The sequence below is a fragment of the Odontesthes bonariensis genome, chromosome 8, assembly GCF_027942865.1.
Source record: "Odontesthes bonariensis isolate fOdoBon6 chromosome 8, fOdoBon6.hap1, whole genome shotgun sequence".
Lineage (NCBI taxonomy): Eukaryota > Metazoa > Chordata > Actinopteri > Atheriniformes > Atherinopsidae > Odontesthes > Odontesthes bonariensis.
The window spans coordinates 35,271,564-35,294,515 of record NC_134513.1 but is presented as its reverse complement, the minus strand read 5'-3'; the positions used below and the strand labels follow the sequence as shown (position 1 = coordinate 35,294,515).

The 22,952-nt window shown below is 40.9% G+C and overlaps 1 protein-coding gene across 1 annotated transcript in view; it reads right to left on the bottom strand.

Moving 5' to 3' along the window:
- Positions 1–7,173: 7,173 nt before the first annotated feature.
- Positions 7,174–22,952, bottom strand: part of ptprr (protein tyrosine phosphatase receptor type R) — a 55,733-nt gene continuing 39,954 nt past the window's right edge. The window contains exons 9-16 of the mRNA XM_075472295.1: positions 19,100–19,289; positions 18,684–18,768; positions 17,852–17,931; positions 14,176–14,313; positions 12,905–13,015; positions 12,660–12,820; positions 12,474–12,587; positions 7,174–10,994 (exon numbers count right to left, since the gene is read on the bottom strand). Coding sequence (XP_075328410.1) covers positions 10,901–10,994; positions 12,474–12,587; positions 12,660–12,820; positions 12,905–13,015; positions 14,176–14,313; positions 17,852–17,931; positions 18,684–18,768; positions 19,100–19,289 — 973 coding nt within the window. The 3' untranslated portion in view covers positions 7,174–10,900. The remainder of the gene's footprint in view (positions 10,995–12,473; positions 12,588–12,659; positions 12,821–12,904; positions 13,016–14,175; positions 14,314–17,851; positions 17,932–18,683; positions 18,769–19,099; positions 19,290–22,952) is intronic.

Below are 22,952 nucleotides of genomic sequence, written 5' to 3'. Positions count from 1 at the left end.
CACTTTTCATGTGTCTATATTCATCACTGTTGGTTTCTGGGGCTGCTGATGGTCAAAGTTTGAAGGACTCAAACAGAGCAGCAAAACTGATGAGAGAATTCAGTTAAATGTATTTAAAATGGTACTTTTTAAGAATAAATGTCACAAAGTCCTGCACAAAGATAAAAATAAAAAAATCTGAAATGATAAACATAAATGACAATTAAACAACATTAATGAGACACAGTTAACGAAAAGCATTTTAAACAAATGGGTCTTTAGCTGCTTTTTAAAGGTTTCAACCGATATTAAAGTGGACATGAAATCATTTCCAGTCATTTCATTCTTAATCTTGGCTTCCTCTAGATTAGTTTTGCACACTTCATAACTCAAATTAGTCTCTTAATTATTTCCTGACGAGGTAAAAGACTCTCACTGAGAACCAGAGGATTTGGGAGAAGTGTCCTCTGATTGGTCGGATTCTGCAAGTGGTCTGCAGAGTGGGTGGAGGAGAAGATGTTACTGGTTCTTGTTCAGAAAACTTTTGTCCGTAAAGACAAACCCAAACCTTTTCACGTGCTGTGTTGCTGGCCAGGGCCGAACTTACTCCCCAAACAAAAAACACATTTTGTTCCAGATAACAAAGTCCTGCGTACAAAGAGGCAAAAACCTCTGATGTTAAAATGGTCTTGTTTGGGCACGCTACCTGGAGAATTTGACCATAAAAGGAAATCCTGCCTTTCATTCGGTAGGATGTGTGAGTGAAAAGATTGTAGAAAAAAAAGCTCACGAGCAAGAGTTTGAGACACTGGGTAAAACTAGCTCCTCCTGCATTAAATTACTGTTTATGTACCTGTTTTTGTGACGTTTGAGGTGAAAATGCATCATTTTAAGCCAGCTAGCATGAAAAAAAAAATGTCATGGGAGCTTTAGGTCCGATAAGAGAGACGTTTAGGAGTAACAATCTGAAAAACGCAGCTTCCTTTTGTTCCGAGTTGAGATCAAGGAACGATCAACAACTCCTGGTCAGAAACAAGCACCTCAGCTTTTCTGTGTTCAGAAAGGAAGAAAGTTGTCAGCTTTAGTCTTTCTTGGACACAATTCAGCTCATATATCTCTGAAATGTCGCCCAACTTAAAAAATATAAATCATAATCAACTATGACAAGTTTAAAATGCAACTAAAGTCAATACAAAACAGTAATAAACACTTCATTTAATCTTCAATAACACCCTATTTTACATGTCCAAAACTTTCTTTTTCTTCCTTCTAATCTTTCATTTAGACTTAATTTTTGTTGAGTTTAAAGTTTGCCAACAAATTGGTTATTTTCCTCCCAACATAAACAAAAGAAGATCTAACTGGATTAGACAATAAAATGAATAAATAAGGATGAACACAGTCCTGCAATAAATAAAGCTACATTTTTAATGTTAAAAGGATTTTCTAATTGAACATTTGTCATATTTGTCATCACTTATTTCCATTTCATATCCAAATAAATGTCCATGGTTGGCTTTTTTGGCCATTCGTGCACCTCCAAGCCTTTGACGTGCTGCATGAGTGATGCGTTTGAGAAACAGGATACAAGCAGGTCGATGTGTACGACCCATCAAAATCCAAGAAGGTACAACGATTGGAAATGTTACAAAAACATCAAACTGATCAAATATATGAAATGTCCCATTCTTCTCCCATGTTTGCAGCATTGGTTGAATAAGACGAGCGCTAGTTCGATGTTTTAAAAAAAGTCTTGTTTTCAAAACCAGATTTGGATTGTTCCTAGAAAAGAAAAATCCTGTCATTGCAAGTTTAATATGGAACATTACCAAACAGAAATGCAATGCCTTACATTTTCTGGAATTTTAAACACTTGATAGGACCCGACATATTATTTAAAATGCTGGAAACTACATCTTAGTCAACTGATTCATCGGATATATGAATGTTTTATTATGCCATTACATCTTTTTTACTTATCAAATTAGTTAATAAAAGCTTATTGTGTTTTGTTTGTCCTTTGAAATGTTCATTTTGTTTCTGATTAAGAGGTAATAAATAAAAACAGCACAGTGATGCGTTCTTTAAGCTGCTTTCCTGCTTATAGGAAAACACACGTTTTGTGGTATCCTGCTAACTACTAAATGATATTATCATGACATAATTCAATTACATTTACTTTAAAGCATTAACTTCCGACTAATTAAATTGTTTAAATATAACATTCAAATGACTTGGCTACCCACAGACATCAAGTCTGAGCCTAAAAAGGTTATAGTTGATGCTTCTTTTAAGCAGCATTACAGATTTAAGGCCAAACTCCTTTTGTTTCAGTTGGTTTGAGCTACATTTAGTCATCCACACCTCTTTCCTTCCTTCCTGATTCCCTCCTCCTTCTGTCAGTAGTAGTTTCTAGCAACAAGTTTCAGCTCTAAATAAACTTTTCAGTCAAAAAATTGTAATAAATCTACCAAATCTTTAGCAAGACTGTCAGCATATACCCAAGTAAAAAAAAAAAATTCCCCAGTCCTCATGTCGGTCAGTACAAGAGATCAGTAGATATTCTGCAAATTACAACACCTCTCACACCTCTGGATCTGAAAAAAAAGCCAAATGTCAGAATTCTACCCGACAACACAAGTGTGAAGAGATTATCAGTCGAAGACAAAATGGCTTTATGTTCATTGTATTTAATGCACAGATTACAGGTAACAATATATATGCAGTTGTTAACAAGGTTACAGCACTACTCAGTGGCTAATGTTCTGGACCATAACAACATTCAAGTTGGTTAGTAGTACATTAAAAAACCCATGTATCATACGTATATTAGTTAGACCATACGTACACTGATAAGCATAAAGTGTACTTTGATCTGTAATGCCCACACAATGCAACTTTAAAGGGACCCTAATGTTTTTAATTCTATTGAGATTTACGTGTCACATAGCTGAAGGCCAACTGGAAAGTGATATCTTGAACAGAACAGTCGCTATATGAGCAACTTTCTGTCACAATTCCTGCACATGTGCAGTTTACAGCAGAATTGCATGCTGCCTGTAGACCTGCCATGTAATGTTAGCTAGCTAACATTAGCTAACCAGCTAACATTAGCTAACCAGCTTGCTAACTGCCAAACAGCAACAGAAAAATGTTTTGTTGTGTGAACTAACAACAGTTTGGAACCCCTGATGGGTAAAGTTTGAATAAAACTTCCCATTGATTTTGAATTAATTATTAATTATTTGATATTAATTAATTATTTAATCTGGACTGGTACTGTAACCTAAGTAGCATTTAGCTAGTAGCAGGAGCATTTAGCCTTTTATGTTAGCAACAGAGCAAATCAAAACACTAGCATGCCAACATGGAGTGGCTGTTACAGAAAAAGTCCAAATCTGTAATTCTATTTTAAAGTTTAAACAAAAAATTATGAACAGAAAATTGTTCTTTGTGCTAAAGCTACAAAAGGTATAATATTTTAAGTTAGCTAAAACATGAGCTTACTTTAGAAAAAGAGCAACCATTTTTTTTATTAGCTGTTTGTTTTGATAGCTAACAATTTGCAAGCAGCTTTTTTGTTAACAGGATTGAATCTGCAAATTCTGTCTCTTTGGGTTTGTTAAAGTTTTCAAACATAATAAAATGCAGTAGCGTGCTAAAATGTGACAGAATCAAGAACCAGTAAAAACAGATTAAGAGGACATTTTGGCAGTTTTCCCTAGCATAGTGCGTTTCCATTGTAGTAAGTGGTGTCCTTTTTTAGTGCCATATGGGTTAAGTTGCAGCAAATATGGAATTTATTTTATTTCTTCTTTGTGTAATATAAGTAACTGTTTATTAATGTTCACGTTTCTTTCGCCATGATTTCCGCGAATCACTGTATACGACACCTTCAGGAGGTAGTACACAGAGCTCAAAAAGACCACGCTAGTGGAGTTCTACGAACTGTGATTATTATCATACTGTGGACACCCAATTGTTGTAGAAAGATGAAAAGATTTCTATTGGCCAAAAGCACCTAGACTGATGCCATGATGTTTCTTGTAGAAATGACTAATTTTGTGTGGCTAGATATCTCTAGGCAGGTGGTCAATGTGGTACCTTGCAGATACATGCCAACCATAGGTGTCTCAGGTGTCCACTTGGGTTCAGATTACCAAAATGCAAAAAAACTGTTTTATTGGTCCACATCGTCTGTATATTCTGCACAGAACTGCAATTAAAGACCATCAGATGGAAAGTTAGATAAACTTACCTAAAATAAGCTAATCATAACCATCACTTTTTTATTCTAAACTTTTCCCTTCCTTCATGCTGAAGTGAATGCTCACCTGTTGACAAACCTTTCATGTTGAGTTGACATTTCCTGGGTTGAAAACTTAAGGACTTGCAGCAAAAGGTTCTATTTCTACACTGACTAAAAACATAGGTTGGACATTAAATTAGTCAAAGTGAAAATATATTTTCCTCCATAATGTGACAACAATATGATAGGATCCCTTTAAAGCTTAGTCAGCAATCAAAAACAAAGCACGGGACATGTACCACATCCAAGTGTGCATACACAATACGACGTCAGAGGCAGTGTGTGTTGTTGTACCTGCTGCTGCAGAGGGCATGGAGGCTGGGCTAGACTCACTTTCACTTCAGTCAGTTAAAACAGAGAATTACAAAGTGCATCACCACTGAAACAGCATCTAATGCACAATAACACAATGCAGAGTTCTTCATCCAGTTCCTGAATAAGCTTAAGTGAAAAAAATGGCTGATGAATGTCCCAGGAGGCATGTTGGACGTGCAGACAAAAAGACTCGGGTCCAAAGTTGAAAATATCACGATTGTATAATAAGCAAAGTAGTAAATAAAAATAAATCTGTACATAGAAAAAGTGTTTACAGGTTTTCTTTTTTATTGTCTATCCTGTCCTATCCCAACACTCCAAGGTTTAGCAGCAAGAAATCCATGTTTGTGGTCTGTAGATTGAAATGTAACGGCCCACACCAGGTTTAATAGCACTTTCACGTGTTCACTATGGTCCCATTTACACAGAGAGCAGATTAGATGTGTCTGTAATAAATGTTCTTCATTACTGGCATTCATTTAGAGAGCTCAGATCTCTGAAACAAAACAAACTCAGAGTTTTAGTTTTAGAACACTTCTTCCTGATTCGAATGGTTGAGAAATCAGTGTAAATTGACTGTATCTGTCTCTCATGGCAATTACATTAAGCCTTGTTTGTTTTTGAAGCAAATTCATAGTCAATGCTCCGTTATGGAAACACATTTCCACCAACAGGAGGGAAGAAATAGATCCAGTGAGTCATTAGAACATAAAAACCGTCTCAAAATAATGACTTCTGTCTCATTTGTGTTTTAAAAAAGTACAATTAACTGTAGTACGTATTTTTTTTAAAACGATGTCCCAAAATTATTCTTAGTTTGTATCTCATTAAGAATAAAATCAGAATTCTTAGATTTCCAAATTTTGAAAAGCATCTCAATATTTTGAGAAAGTGATTTTTTGTCTTTTTTGGTCATTTTTCGAGAAAAAAAGGCCTTTTATGAAATTCTGTAACTGTTTGTATAAACTAATAAATTTTTTTACTGAAATTAAGTCATTCATTGGGGGGAAACAAAGTCACTATTTCTTTAAAAACTCAGTCATATTTTTATTAAACCAAGTAATAATTTAGGGAAATTGAGTAATTACTTTGGGAAACAAAGTCACTATTTCATGAATTTAAATAATTATTTTTGGGAAACTCATTCTTTTAAAGAAACTAAATCATTTTGAGAAAAAAGGCCTAATTGTTGATAAACCAAGTCACTATTTTTAGATATTATGTCATTTTCAGTGTTTTTCACCTGCAATATTTTGTCCTAATGGTAGAAATGAGTTTCTAAACTTCAACAGTGAGGAAAAAGAAAAGCTTAAGTAGAGCTAAGTTTTAGGAGATTGTCTTCTTGTTCGATTTTCTGTCTCTATTCATCATCCTTATGTCAGTTATTAACTCCATCCAGCTCATCCTAAGCTGATCATTTAGAGATAATGTGGTTTGCAGACAAAATAACAAGCTTTCATGCAAGTTGAAAAACAGCAGATTTCTGCTAAAGACATCCAAAACATGTAAAAACAGTATAAAAATAAAGTTATTATTACTTTGATACACCAAAATAACATACTCACTAGATAACATAATTTACAACAGCACATCAATGAGATGACTGCACCATTGAGACAAATTATTTCACATTTTTGGTATAAAGCAATTCATCACAGAGCCGGGGAGTTAACTGTGATGTAAACTGCGAGACCGAGCAGCATAAAATCCATCTTTGTCAGGTTTTTAACGTGTGCAGGAAAACTGACCTTTGACTTTATTATTTGTATCGCATTCAGTTTAGATATGGATTAAATCAAGGAAAACTACCGTTTTAAAGGCCTACAGAAAGGTGATTTTTTTGCACAAAACTGAAATAGCAGATCGATTCCTTATATACCATGGAATTTTTTTATGATTTTAAAATAATTTTAGGCCCCTGGATAGTCCTGATTAGGCCCAATAAACTATCACCACATTTGACTCGAATTTGGCAAACTGGAACGACAGGTGCGTGACGTTACGAGTGCCAGCTGCTGGAACAACCCCCAATAGTTCTAGTAGCGAAGCCAGCAGTTTGCCAGACCTGGACAGCTTCTTCACGGCAAATTTCGATGTGTGGACGTCGCTTGGAAATATAAAACGTTGGGTTCAGTGCAATTTTTATTGCGAGTCGATGTACGAAGTGCGTGTGTTGTCCTCAGCTCACACCACCGGGGACAGAGGAAGCAGAGAGACCTGTGGTCTTATGTCTGTGTCTCCCTGTCCGCCTGCCTCCTCTCTGGTGAAATCAGCCGGAGCCATCCCGCCGTGTTCAGCTCCCTGCGGTGCGGACAGGAATCCACCTGGCGGAGAGCGTACACACTCTCCGCCAGGTGGAGAGTGGAAATCAGCCGGCAGAGCGATCATCAAGAGCCACGTCGGGGCTCTTGATGTCCGCTCTGGCGCTCTCCGCCAGGTAGATTCCCCCTGAGTGTCCGCACCGCAGGGAGCTGAACACGGCGGGATGGCTCCGGCTGATTTCACCAGAGAGGAGGCAGGCGGACAGGGAGACACAGACACAAGACCGCGGGTCTCTCTGCTTCGTCTGTCCCCGGTGGTGTGAGCTGCTGAGGGCAACATTACATTACATTACACTTATCCAAAGCGTCTTACAGCTATTTAGATACAGGGTAATGGTTACAGCCCCTGGAGCAATGTGGGGTTAGGTGCCTTGCTCAAGGGCACTTCAGCCATGGATAGAGGTGTAGGGAGAGGTAATGGCGGGATTTGAACTTGCAACCCTCTGATCTTAAGTCCACCTCCCTAACCACTAGGCCACGGCTGCCCCACACACGCACCCACAGCACTTCGTACATCTACTCGCAATAAAAACTGCACTGAACCCAACGTTTTATTGCCTTCACCACTCAACAAGCATACTACAATAGCGGCAGCCAGGAAAACCCATGGCACATGTGACGTCGCACGGAAGCCCCGCCCCCAGTCTGGAATTCCAGGAAGGATTTCCAAGCGGCAAATTCAAAATCGCAAATTTCATGCGTTTATGAAATGTTTTGGTGTAGAGTCCAATGATCATTATTGTTCCTCTGTGTATGTATTATCATTATGTATTGGGTGTAGTGTCAGCTTTCTGTAGGCCTTTAAATAGACCATATTATGCTAATGTACAAGAAAAATGTCGTTTTGGGGGTCAAGGAAAAGATGTTTATGTGCTTTAAAGTAACAGTGTGTAACAATTACTGACATCTAGTGGTCAAGCTGAAGATAGCATTTCAAACACCGTCCACCCACCATCAAGCAACAAACTACAGCATATCAGTAGTAGGGTTGGGTTTCACTACTGATTTCCTGAATAGATTCTTTTCCCATTCAGAAGGTTACGATTCTGTTCGATTTCCCATTCGATTCAATACAGATTCAAACAATTCCGTTTCAGTAGAATTAGCTATAAAAGAGGTTCTCACAAAGATAATTCCTGTTAATCAATGTTGTGACTCTAGTCATGTGAAACACACAGATGATTAAAAAAAAAAAATCAATTAAAAGGACTTTATTTATCGATGTTGGATTTATTTATTTATTTTTTTAAATCTATTCAAATTGGAAAATCGATCTTTTTTAAACGCAGCCCTTATAAATAGACTAGAATAGATAAATAAATAGAAATGTCCTCGTCTCATAGTTCTGAATCATATTTTATGTTATTATTACACACTGGAACTTTAAAGATCAAGAAGCACTTTTTTCTCATACCTCATACATGTCGTGTTTTCGTGTTTCCATCACATTTTTCAGTACATTTTGAAGAATTAAAGTACAAATATAAAGGATGACGGGGAAATTATAATGAAGTCAGACCAATTTCTTTGAAAAGAATCCCTGAATACGTTTACTTTCTACCTCAAGGTTTTATTTCCCACCTGCAGTCAACAGCCTTTGACAGTATTTTCCTTTTGGTGACATCTACAAAAATTTGCTTCTAATTCAGACAGCTGGATGGAAACACAGCTAAAGTTGAGGCGACTCTTCTCAACTTCTGCCAAAAACGCTCCAATTCAGCTCCAGTGCCTTCCCTGAAAAGCTGAGTCTCGTGTGACTGATCAGCTGATTGATCTCACATGGAAAACCAGCCACTAAAGAGGCATTTTGCTACTGTGTTTCATCAAGATGTCATCAGGTAAAAGGAAGAAAAAGCCGACCTTCAAACAAGGTGTTTCAGGCAGTTTTGGTGCATCTGTGTTTTGTACTTTTAGATGAACAAAAAGTCGTAAAATGTACTTTTGAAAAGGGTAAATCAACAGTCATAATATGGCCTTTTAAACATGACTATGGGTTGTTGTGTCTATGATCATCAGGTCTCTAAATAGCTTCTCATCGAACAATATCGTGTTTGCATTCAAAAACTCCGGCCCCCATAATTCTTAGACTTGTCATAAGGGCTGCACTTCTATAATAGTACAAAAGTAAATCATTTACAAGCTTTGCTTAGCAGCAGAATACTAGATTCATGGTTGTTTAACTAAATATTGCATCAGCATAGCGTGCTAGTTATGGCAACTATTCATTAACATTAAAGCATACAGTAGAACACTGAACTACTAAAGCTAAAATAGCCTCTAATTGCTTTGCTGCAATACAAGATCTAACTTTACAGGAACTTATTGATCATAAGCTTGGTTTGTTAACTTTCAGCAGGTTTTATGGCTGGAGGAAAGCCCTATTTGGGAACTCAGCACAACACCACCTCGTGGAATATGGAACCACCACTACATTTTTACAGTTGAGCATTCTGGACCACATACCTCAGAAAAGAATTTAATCAAATTGTTGTAACTTTTTCAGACCAAGTAGAGGAAAAAAAGATAAAATTACTTTGTAATTTGCATTTCTAAAACAAAATGCGGGAGTATAAATATGCAAATGAGACTGAGGTCAAAAGAGCTGTCAGTGGAAAGGATTATAAAACTCCTTCAAGAAGATAATCTAACTCAAAATGTTGGTTGTTCCCAGTCAGCTGGGTTTAAAATTTGGAGCAAGTACAAACAAAATGGGAAGATTGTAAAAGGGAAACATACAGAAACCAGCTTTGATTTATGGTGGAGACTGAAAAAAGAAGCTCCATGACGAGGCTCCATCCTGCAGAGCTGATCTGTCAGCTGCTGAACAACAAAGCTGGAACCGACTGATGGACAATACCGTTTCTCATTTGTAATGTCCTCCGTCAGAAAAGACGGAGGAGCCGAAACATCATTTTTTCTTGATCAAGGAAAAACTTATCATCAATTATAACAATTCTATTGAATATTTTGAGGTTCATTTTACAAATCCAGAATGTTCAGCTGTTAAGTCGTCTGGTGTCATATATTTAGGTTTTTTTTTTTTTTTTCAACAAAATGTTCAATTACCAATTTCCAAGAGTGCAGATGTTTTGCCAGGAGTTGGAGAATGTTAGTCTGTGGTAATATCAAAAGGCAAACATCAGTAAATACAAATAAAATTGGTGCCAATGCAGTGTTAGTTTGTCAAGCTTCTGTCCAGAGATGGAGTGCATCTTACTGACAGTCTGCTTTAACTGAGCAGCAAACATTTTGATGTGTAACGAGATCATTCACATGTAAGAAGTGCTGTTAACTGACCTGAAAGTTCAGTCTTCAGGTCATGTCTTGAGAAATTTTTATATTTGAGATATCTGTAAGATCATGACATCTTTAAATATGAAACTTGCAGTCAAACATGACATTTACCTGACTTTAGAGAGGGGAAAGCTTAGTACAGGGTATTATTCTGCGTGCAGAGGTCACAAACAGGGCTGCGTGGGTTGGTCAAACCACCAACCAGCTAACAGTCATGTTCTGATGGGAACATCACATTACAAAATGATTTAAAAGTCCTGTGTAAGACGCAGAAACACACCAGTGTTATTGAACCATGTACCATCAATTTTACTCAAACTATTTCTACGTGTCCAAGAACAGCCAGAACCCCAGAAGAGTCCGGTCAGTTAAAAACAACACGATCCCACGGTCAGTTGGGTAACAGAAGTGAAGCGGTCCGTAGAGTTCCATCGCTCGTCAGTAACACACGGAGAAGAAAAAGAGAAGAAGAGGAAGAAGAAGAAGGGATACATTCCATTTCCAGAAATTTACCTCCTTCCTTCTGCTGGCTCCGCCTACAAAAATGCTAACTGGTTGTCCATCAACCTCAAAGACCTCGTCCAGAATCCCCCGGTCGCACAGAAGTTCAGATCATACCTGCTGACGACGTCGTGTTAGCACGTGTCCAGGCTGAAGAAGAGGCCTCCTGTGTGGTGAATGCTCATTGGCCAGTTTCTGCAGACAGGCTGGCCTCGTATAGGCTCAAGGCGTGATGGAGAAATTCATACTGCTCACCTGTCTGGATCATACCACCTCTGCACAAAGAAGTGATAGTGATGTTAGAGGGAACTGAAACATCTGCAACACATCGATTTCACCCAAAAACATTAAATCTATCTCAGAGACTATAAAGACTTCAAAAAAGCCAAAAAGATTTGATTTCAACACCATTTTCATAGACAATCAGTATTCATGAAGTCCTTAATTTTGTTATTCTTCAGACTTTAACTCATTGGCTGCCAGCCATTTTCAGTGCAGAGAGACCCATACTGCCAAGTGTTTTACAGTATTTTGACTGATTTTCCAAGACCCACAGAAAAGTGTGTCTTATGACTATGGACACACCGAAATTACCAAAAGAAAGAGTAGACTCTCTTCTTTCATCAGGAAAAAAAAGTTTGTTTCTACCATTTTCAGTCCTTTAGTAATAGACAGTAGAACATAGGTTGGTTTCACCAAAAACAGCTGTTTTTGACCAAAAAAAGGGAGAAAACAAGCTTTTTGTGCAAAGAAAAAAAGTGGCACTGCTGCCACCTTGCGGGTAATTTTGCCAGTATATTCTCTGTCTAGTGTTTACAAGCCTAAGATTTAGTGACAAACTCCGCTAGATTGTTCCCCAGCCCGCTCCGTTAAAAAACGCAATTGACGTCTATAGACGTCTTTGGCAGTCAACGGTTGTATTTAAATTGACGTCTATAGACGTCAATGGCAGCCAATGAGTTAATCAACATATAGATAATAATTCCTGCATATATCATTTTATCATGAGTGAAAAGGTCCAAAGGGCAGCCAGATAAACCGTTTGCAACCACTACAAACGATTCAGAACAAAGAAGAGGTGTAAAATGACCTCAAATAATTAAGAGACTGACAGTGAGTGGGCAAAATATAACCACAACAAGACATAAAATCAAGTAAAGGCATAATAGAACCTTGAGGAACAAAAGAAACCAGAAACAGATGCGAAATGACCACATTAACAACCACAAAGAGTACTAAGAAATGAGTACTAAGATAAAAATAAGGCCGCAAAAAAGATTGAATAATAATTAGAAAAAAAATACTAAAATCCATAAAAATGACTACAAAGAAACAATTAAATAGCTATAAAAGGGAGACAAACAAAAACATGAGGGCAAAATGGAACTTTGATGAACCAAATGCAACCAGAAACAAATAAGAAAAGCCCCGAAATGACCAGAAATCAACAGAAAACCGCAAGGTAACGACAAAATAATTCCTCAGGGAGACTACACAGATAAAAAGTTTTAAAATAAAACAAAAGACTTCAGAGGGGCAACATAAAATGAAGAAGGCAACCACTCCCACAAACAGGTGCAAAAGAACACAAACAGCATCATTACGACCGTAACGAAGCGGCTGTGTATCAGGTTCTGACTGAACATGTTTGTGCTGCTTTAACAACACAAACATCAAACGTTCTGACACCTTCCAGCCTGCAGATGTCATTCTGGGCTCAGCACAGCATCACGCGTTGTGTTTGGGTGTTTTACCTGTCGGCTCGGAGCTGGCAGGTGATGCTCAGTACATCCACCACCCCCTCCGCCTGCAGCTGCCGACAGCCTATCGTCGTAGCGATGAAGCATCCTGTTCGGCCAATCCCAGCACTGCAAGCAGAAAAGCATGGGTAATGGAGCAACTCCATGGAGACAACAGAGACGTTTAATCGCGCTCCGTACCTGCAGTGGACGATAACCGGTCCCATGGCGGCGGCGGCGGCACGTCTGTCCGTCTCGACGTCGGCCATCAGCTGAAGCAGCGGCAGCGCCGAATCGGGGGTTTTGTGGTCGGGCCACGATGTGTACCAGTAATGCTGCAGTGAACGGGTTTGATTCCCACACTGCACACACGTTCACACACAGGAGACGTCAGTCCCAAACCCAGAAGTCACACAAATGCCTTCCTCTGTGAAAGGAGCGCGTACCTTGAGCGTGAGGCTGCGAGTGGTGTAGTGTTCACACTCTCTGATGCTGTTGACCAACACCTCCACCTTCCCATAGATCCCTCTTTTCTCCGGCCAGTACAGAACACACTTCTACAGAGACAGACAGCATGTTCAGCACACAACAGTAAACAGCAGCACTCTCCTGCCGAGTCTAAAAGAGATTTCTTGCTTTTAAAGCAGCTTCTGGCATCAGTTCTTAGATCCACATCTTTGTTCCACACACAGAATTAAACTTATAATTATATCATTTACATCCATTTTTACATTTCAGACCTGCAACACATTCCAAAAAAAGTTGGAACAGGGGCAATTCACGACAATCGGGTTAAAAAGTATATTCATGTTATCTTTAACAGGGAATTGTAACCAGGATCTGGTCCTAAAGCAGCCTCCATGACAGGCTGAGTCTGTGAGGAGCAGAGATGTTCAGAGGATCTCCAGTTTGTCCACAAATGGGTTTAAAACAATGTTCCTCTGAGAAAGATTGGAAGGGATCTGCATATTTCTCCCTCTGCAGAGCAGAATATCATTAAAGCATTCAGGGAATCTGGAGGAGTTTCAGTGTAAAGGACGAGGGAGCAAGGCTAAGCTGGACCCCCGTAACCTCTGACCTCTCAGACAGCGCTGCATCAGGAACCCTCATTCATCAGCAGCTGATAGAAGCACACGGACAAGGGATTACTGTGGGAAACCTTTGTCCAGCACTACGATCCAGAGTTCCATTCACAGACTTTACTGTGCAGAGAAGAAGCCTGATGTTAGCCTGGTCCAGAGGCCCAGCTGAGAAAGAAGAGGGTACGGGTGCTGGACTGGCCTGCCTGCAGTCCTGACCTGTCCCCAAACTCTGAAACAACCCCCCCCCCCCCGTGCTGCTGCACACCTGAAGACCTGTTAGCAGGAAGAATGGGACAAAATAACAGCTGGAACTCTGCATCACCTGGTGTCCTCACTGTCAGAACGTCTCTAAGTGTTGGGAGAAGGAAACGTTACAAAGTGGGAGAAGGTTCTCTGTCCTGACTTTTATGGGACGTGTTGCAGGTCTGAGATGCAGAAATGATGTTTGTTAAACAGATGAAATGAAGCTGATGAGACACAACAGGGGATATCTTGAGTTTATATTGTTTGTAATGAATAAAAACCATAGTACATGTGTGAGTCACTGCATTTTTTGTGTGTTTTTTTTTGTGGATTTGAGTTTTCCATAAGTCATCCTGACTTTTTCTGATTAGGGTTTCTCTGCTTCGCATTACCTCGTTCTTCTCCTTCAGTTTGGTGATCATAACGATGACGGGCGACTCCTCCTGCCAGGCCATCTGCCAGAAGTCGTTCACCGTGTTCACCATCGGACCCTGAGTGGCAATGAACACCTTCAAGTCTCCAAGGTAACCCTGTGAGAGGACATGTTGACATCTTTTCAAATACAGAAGAAGGAAGAGGTAATCTTCACAGTTTTGATCCTCACAGTTAAATCAGCTTCATGCTTCCTCATCTATGCTCCTGGCCTTTCATGCAGTAACTGTACTTTCTCTGGACACACTATATTCAGTTCAGTGTTAACATGTACAGTAGGGCAAAGAGTTTGAAGAGAAGCTCGGTTCTCTGATGTGATCTGGCAGTTTAAACTGTTTCAGTGTAGCTTCCTAGCAGGAAATCAGTCTATTGTCTGAGAGCGACATTACAGACCTCTGCAGGGGTACACTTTCACTGTGCGTCGAGGAGGAAACCAGAAGAACAAAGAAAAGCCTGCTGACATTCCAGACCAGTGATAATCACAATAAGTTGAATGTTTTTTTTCCCCCAAGTTTAGAGAACATATAGCAAAACAAATATGTTCCCAATTAACTGGACTCGAGCTCTAAGAGTCAGTGTTTTGAGTCAGGACAAAGATGAGACATCCAACAAACCAGAGACTTTGTTTTTTCAGCCTGGACATTAACAAAGACCAGCTGTAACAATGCTCTGAACAACAAACAACACTGAGCAACTCTCATATCACATGGAACCAGTTTCAATTGGACCCCAGCCACACAAGTTGTATCACTGGACATTTAACTTCACAGAACATCGACAGTATGTAGAGGCTGAGACTTTTCTCAGGCTTAAAGGCATAGACAGCCATAATATTCTGCAGCTTCTAAAACTCAGCAACTCAGAGAAATAAAAACTTACTTTTGTTTCACAGCAGCTACAAAAGAACAAATCCACACCTCTGCACACCCCCAAACCCTTTGCAGTCTTTACAGAATTAGATCCATCCATCCGTCATCTTCCACCTATCCAAGGTCAGGTCGCAGAGGCCACAGGTCATGAAGGGAAACCCAGACATCGCTCTCCACAGAGACCCTCTCCAGCTCTTCCTGGGGCTCCCAAGGCATCTCCAGATGAGATATAAAATCCCTCCAGCAAGTTTTAGGTTTAACCTGGGATTTCCTCTCACCTAGACATGCCCAGATAACCACAGAAAGACAACCAGAAGGCACCCCAATAAGATACCCGAACCACCTAAACTGAGGAGCAGCGGCTCTACTCTGAGCTCCTTCCAGATGGTCGGGCTCCTCACCCCGTCTCCAAGGCTGATCTCAGCCACCCTCTGAAGGAAACTCACTTCACCCGCTTGTATCCACAACCTCATTCTTTGGGTCACTACCCAGCTGACTTTCATCCCGGCTGCTTCACACTCAGCTGTGACCCGCTCCGGAGCAGCTGAAGGTCATGGTCTGAAGAAGCCAACAGAATCACATCATCTGCAAAGAGCAGAGATGTAAACCTGAGGTTCCCAAACCAGACGAGATCCCGTCCATAAAACAACAAACAGGATCGTGACAAGGGGCAGCCCTGGTAGAGTCCAGCACGTACCGGAAACGAGTTCCACTTTGTACCAAGAATGTGGACACAGCTCTGGCTTTGGTTATACTGGGACCAAACGGCCCGCAAAATTATACCGCAACTTAAATGCAGATTAGAGGCAGGTCCCCTTTATGAACCATTAAATAAAGATCAGTGGTGAGTTCAAATATAATCAAATATAAACTGTAAATCAGGCAGGTTAGTACAAACTCTGTGATAATCTGACCAGTTCCTAAGTATAAAATCTGCACTACTTGCCTTTTCCCCCCCTCGCCTTTCACATGAATAAGAATTAATTCAATATTAGTTTAAGAAATATAATTTACAAGAAATATAATTTACAGGAAAATCATGGAGAGCTCTGAAGATTTCATTATGTGTTTTCAGGTCGTGTGTTTGTTAATATTGGGCAGCAATTCAAATTTAATTTGACTATTAAAACCTGTTTAATCAAAATGTATTCATATTATTATTGTTTCTATGAGGGCCAACAAATCCAGATCCAGAAACACAGAGCATGCACAAAGATTTCAGTGTTATCAGCTTTTCACAGCTGCATCCAGATTGACTCTGATTGACTCAGAGGGATGTGTCACCTTATTTTCTAGCTTGTCAAGTGATGTCACATTAAGGAGACAATGCGTACAAACGGGGTACAAACTGCAAATTTGAAACGTCCAAGTCCCACCAAATAATCAAACCCAAATTAACCCTGGTACAGAACTACAACCACAACTCCTAAAAAGTTGGGATGTCGTGTAAAAGGTAAATAAGAACAGAATGCAATGATTTACCAACCTCTTGAACCAATCATTTATTTACTAAAAGAACATAGAAAACATATGAAATGCTGAAACTGGAACGTTTTACTATTTCACTGAAAAATATCAGCTCATCTTTAATTTGATGGCAGCAACACTAAAAAGAAACAGCTGCAGGAACATGTTGAAACTAATCAGGTTTACTAACAACAGGTTAGAAACATGACTGGCTATAAAAAGAGCACCTTAGAGAGGCAGAGTCTCTCAGAAGTTAAGATGGGCAGAGGTTCGGAAATCTGCAAAAAACTGAGTTATGGAGGAGTTTTAGAAAAATGTTTCTCGATGTAAACTTGCAAAAACGTTGAATATTCCATCATCTACAGAATAAATCTGAAGATTGAAAGAATCTGGAGACATCCCTGAGAACAGCTGAACACCAGTCCTGGATGTCTGTGACCATCAGGCCCTCAGGCAGCTCTGCGTTAAAAACAGACCTGATTCTGTCCTGGAAATCACTGCGTGGGCTCAGGAACACTTCCAGGAATCATTGTCTGTGAACACAGCTCACCGTAACATCCACAGATGCAGCTTAAAGCTCCATCAGGCAGAGAAGGAGCCACTTGGGAACATGATCCAGAAACACTGGATTGTCTTCTCTGGACCAAAGCTCATTTAAAATAACTGACAAAAAAAACAAGCAATAAGTAACAATCCACTTTTTTGTGCCTGAGAGTAAATATGTGGGTGACTATCAACTCAAAATCTCTTTGTTTGGGTCTGAAAATAACTCATTTAGTGATCTGTACAAGGTTCTGTAACATCACATTACAGCTCAGGGTAGTTATCCAGCCTCTCCATTTTAACTCCACCCACAACTTCACGTCATGCTGCATTCACTGTAATGCCAACGTGGGAAGTTTTCACTACTTGTTTTGTATTAACAGCAAATTCTCATCAGAATGTATTTTGCTAATTTAAGAAATAAAGATTAAAAAAAATCAAAGATAAATTAATGTAATTTGTATCCAACTGTGTGTTTGTATGACAGCCTGCAGCTGTTGGAAAGATCTTAAAGGAGGCAGCTTTTCAAAGAGTGGACTGGAGGTGGTCGCTCCATTTCCTAAAACCAGCTGCAATGAACAGACTGTGAACACATGGTTGAAAAGGGAGCTGTCGTACTGTCTCTGTGGTATTTTCATCATTATGAGTTTGCAAAATCACGTAACTTGGACATAATAAGATAAAGTGTGGTGTGAAGTTCAAATAATTTTGCTGGGTTAACTGTAGTGTGTAATTTTGGATGACAGTCACTACTCACCCGTATGTAGTTGGCATTGATGTACGAGCTCAGCAAGTCGTTGCAGCTCTTGGACTTCAGGATTACTCTGGAATGAGGGTCTGGAACACACCGAGGAGATAAGATGAGGAGAATAAATGGAGAATAATTCTGATCTTACATTTTGTCTCTGCTGCACTTGAGGCTTTCAGACTATCCTGACCTGTTTTTGAGTATTTTTGAGACAAAAACCCATTAAGAAGAGGAGTACTCAGGATCAGACAGACCTCACCAGGCATGTTTGGGTACATTATGCATCAGATGTGAATTATAGGTGCATAATCACTGAAACTGTTGTTTCAGTGAAAGTTTGGAGCCCGTTTTGGCCTCTACAAGTTCTGCAGCCCTGTTACATCTCAGCTAAGACTGACCACAGCCCTGTGTCACACAATGAACACTTTAGAAAGAAAACAGAAACTGTAACACGGGACAGAGTTTGATTGACAGCAGCTCTAGATGAGCATTCCTTTCTCTTGATTGGCCGGAAGGAAGGAACAGTGCTGAATTGATAATCCCGCCCCCCCCTCCAAAACATGAGCGCACGTTTCACAAACCGGGATTGTGTACGTGCGTGTTACGTAATGTGCTAATGAGGCGAAAAGCCTAGCTGAATGTGAGAACACAGTGTGCTCTGAGGAAGAAGCATTGTTCGAGTGTGCTGGTGGGGAAGAGGGAGGTGCGATATTCACTGTCCTTGGGGTTGTTGGCCTTTGACACCCAGTCCCTCCTACATAATAAAATAACTTCCTGGTTCAACAGGAAATTAGGGTTGTTTTGGAAGTGTTGCTGCTCCTTAGCAACACTGAATACTTACTGGGTAGTATGGTCTTATATCTGTTCTTGGTACTATGGTTTGGAATATCTAGCTCCTTGGGATCGATGAAATTCATTGGAATTTCCTGAGATGAGAAGAAAGGAAGCTTTAGTGATACACATTAATTCCTAGCTGGTAACATAGCACAGGTGACACCTACATCGTTAGATTGGGGAAATGGTTTTGGTTAAAAGGAGGAATCTTTTTATTCTAGAAGTCAATCCACTGACATGTATCAGTGGATTGGTGAAGAATCGTGACAAAGGTCATCTTCCATGACATATTACACTGCATCATTATTCATGAAGAGAAGTGCCTTGAATCACATCTTAAAGCTGATCTTTGTGTTTGTTGGAAGGACTTCACCCAGCTTAGTTCTATATTAACACAACAGTTTCTGGTTTTTCAGGACTTACAGCAAACTCAGTGTGCAGCTTGTGCGTGTTGTTGACGATGTCACGGAGCCGCTGGCGTGTCAGCGGCCGCCCGGCTGACAGCAGGTACTCCCTGGCCGCCGCCTCTCTGGGAGTTACCACGGCCACGTTAAGGGGCTCCACCGAGCCGAGAGCAGACATGTCCAACACCAAAGAGACATTGGAGCCTCGTCTGCAGAGGAAGGATGGGAGAGAGGAAAGAGGGATTCTGTTAGAAGTGGAAAGTTCCTCTTCCTTCCTGTGTTTTATTGCCGTTCATCAACTCTGACTGAGATTTGTAGCTCACACTCTGCTGAATTTTAGGAAAATATAATCTGAGTTCTGCATAGTTGAAAGAATAATGTAACCCTTACCCAGCACAGAGAAAAACCCATTGCACGAATGATGATGGATGTAATAGTCTTGCTGCCACAGAGGAGGTAAATGCTCTGGATTTATGTGGATTCAAATGTCATGTCGAGGAATTAAATTGAGACTGTCGAGATGTTGTAGACTCTTTCTCTCGATATGTTTGACCTTATTACTATTAACTCACAGTTGGTGTCTTCCTGAAGAGAGTTTCTTATTTCTACAGTTGATGAAGTGAACTCCATCAGAGAAACATCAATAAGTTCAGAAAATGTTTCTCAGAGTCAGACTGTAAAGAACTTTGGTCTTTCAGCATCTACAGAGCAGAATATTGTGAAAAGATTCAGGGAGTCTGGGAAAACTTCAGCGTGGAAAGGCCAAGGACAGAAAGCCTTGCTGGATGAGCTGGGAGCCCTCAGGCAGCACTGCATGAGAAACCGTCATCACGCCACCATGATCCATACGGCCACATGGGCTCAGGAGGAGCTGGGAGAACCATTTCCACTCAACACGGCCGCATCCAGAACTGTGAGCTGAAGCTGCACCACACCAGGAGGAAGCCATATATCAGCTGTGTGCAGGAACACGGCCCAGTTCTGTGGACACCAGCTCATCTCAGATGGACAGAAAGACAGTGGACACGTGTTCTGTGGGCAGATGAGTCCACGTTTCAGCTGCTTCTGGGACAAACTGCTGAGAAAGAGCATCCAGGCTGTTCTCAGAGAAAGGTTTAAAGCCAGCGTCTGTGATGGTGTGGGGGGGCATCAGGGTCCATGGCAGGGAGGGCTTCATCTGTGTGAAGGTACCACTGATGCAGAGCTGGATGTTGGAGTTCTGGAGAGACAGATGCTGCCATCAAGGTGGCGTCTTTTCCCGGGAGCTCCGTGGTTATTTCAGCAGGATGACGCCAGACCTCATTCTGCAGGACTTCCTGCAGCTTCATACACACAGAGTGTGTGAGCTCCACCGGCCTGCCTGCAGTCCACATCTGTCCACATCTGTCTGCTACTGAACATGTACGGAGCATCATGAAGAGGAGAACCAGACAACAACAACCAGGGACTGCTGAGCAGCTGAAATCTGGGATTCAGCAGGAATGGACCCAGATTCCTCTGAAAAACTGCAACAATCAGTGTCCTCAGTTCTCAAAGCGTTAAGAAGGGTCATTAAAGGAAGCTGATGGAACAGGATGGGAAACATGACTCTGGAACAACTTTTACTGAGTTTTGATGCTTCATACAACATACAAGGACCTAAATCTGACTTCCTGATTTATTGTGTCACAAAAGGTGTCAGGACAAAAGATCAGGAGGTAGAGAAGAAAAGGTGTGCTTTGATGGGTTTGTATATGTGGGTGGACCCTCTTTGTCTGGCTACGTGTCGACCAGTTTCCTCTCCAGGATGCTGTTACTTCCAATTCGTCTGATTGCTGATTGGCTGGAATCCAGAGTGGACAACGCACACACCAGCAGACACACAGAAGAGACACAGACACCAAGAAAAACATCCTGTTCTCACTCTCGAGCCTGAAATCTTCCTTCCTCTCCTTAAGAAACACAGCGTTTTCTGCACACTGTACCTCCTTCCCTCATGTAACCAGAACAAAATGGCCTCTGAGGTTTGAGTGTGCAGACTCAGTCCAACTGAGCGGAAGAGAAAGAAGCAGCAGATAAAGCCTAAAGTGCTCGACGTCGAGCTGAGGCAGATAAAGATGTTTGCTTTTCACTTATGAAACAACTGGGAAACCCACTGCAGCCGAGTTGGAAAGAGCTGCTGAAGCTGCGGCAGCTGGAAATAAAACAACTCTTTCAACACGTCTGAGTTTGTAAAATGAGGTCAGCTTGGCGGTTCTCCCGACTGAAACCCAGAGCTGCAGTGTGCTGCATTGTCCAATCCCACATAACCCTTTCATTGATCAGACATGAAATGTGACAAACAGCCTCTCTGTACACATCACAAATCACACATGCGTTCAAAGTCATGACACCAACATGGCTATCGCAGAAAATAATGCAGACATGGAACGAAATCAGGTAGCGTTAAAGAGTTTATCTACAGTATGTTGCTGTAAAAATGGGGAGTTTATCAGGATCATACTCTGATCTTCCAACAATGTTGGTTTCAGGAACCAACACCAGGTGCAATTTTGTCCTACATCAGCAAGTGTAACAGCCCAGGCCCTGTTTCCCTAGCCTGACTACGTCATGGTCACGATTCTAGTCAGAATGTGAGTCTGATACCGCTCAATAGAGTTTTGAGTATGGGGCGTGTTTCAACCGAACCAGGAGAAAAAAATGCCACTTCGCTCAATTGGATAGACCTTCAACCAATCAGAGCAACGTAGTATGTGACGTAGATTAAGCAACACACACTTGTTGTAGGAAGGACGGCAAAAACATCTTTTCTATCGATAAAAGCCTTTATCGCGTTCCTCTGTTCGTCTTTCAAAATTAATGCAATGTGGAGATCCTGTAGAACAGACTCGATGGCAGAATCTACACACCCTAGCTCTCCAGCGGCAGCCATGTTTGTTTCAAACGAAGTCAAACCAAGCGCTCTTTAGTGACGTAGTCGATAATGTCCCTGTTGATCATCTGTCCATCATCGTATAAAGCCCGCCCTGGCAATCTGATTGGGTCGACCGATTCTTGGTCGGGCATAATGATTTCTCAGACCGAACTTCCCGACCAAAACTTTTATGGGCGGGGCTAAGTTCGGCTGGCACCCAGGCTACTGTTTCCCTGCTTCAAAGCACCAGATTCAGATGAGTGGATCCCCTCTGAAGTTTGTCAACCTGACTCCATGGCAACACTCTTAACATAGTGGCGTGAGAGAAGTATTCAAAACCCCCCCCCCCCTGGGGTTTCATCTTCTTTGGTTTTGTCACAAAGTCAAGGATGCTTTCTTGGTACGATGGTTCCTTCAAAGTGATATCCTCAGGCTTGGAGCGACTCCTTCCTTACAGACAGAAAACACACGATGGAACATGTTTAACACGTGGCTGAACTACAGCGGCCCCACAGTGTACTGCACCCTTCACACAACAGCTGAAAAACTGACTAATGAACTGGCAGCTGCTACTTAACAGCCATGCAAACAGGCCAATTAGACTTTGCATTCCTCTATGGAACACATGATGCAACAACTTTATGGTGACGACAAAAAAATACATTCAAATGGTCAGTGCAGCCTCCGTCTTCGCATCCTGGATGCGGGTAAAGGATTGTGGGTGCTTTGAGGGCAGAGAGAACACACAGAAGCATCCTTGAAATAAAATGAAGGACTAAGACCTTAAAAACAATCCCTGGCATTTTTGAGGTCGCATCTTGAAAAGGTAGCCATGGAGGATCCATCCCAACTTTGAGAAGCACCAAGCAAGCAGCACAATGAAGACCAAGGAGCTCTCTAACAGGTCAGGGATGAAGTTCTGGAGAACTACAGGTTCGAGGTGGGTTGTAAATACGACATTACTCTGAATATTAGAAAA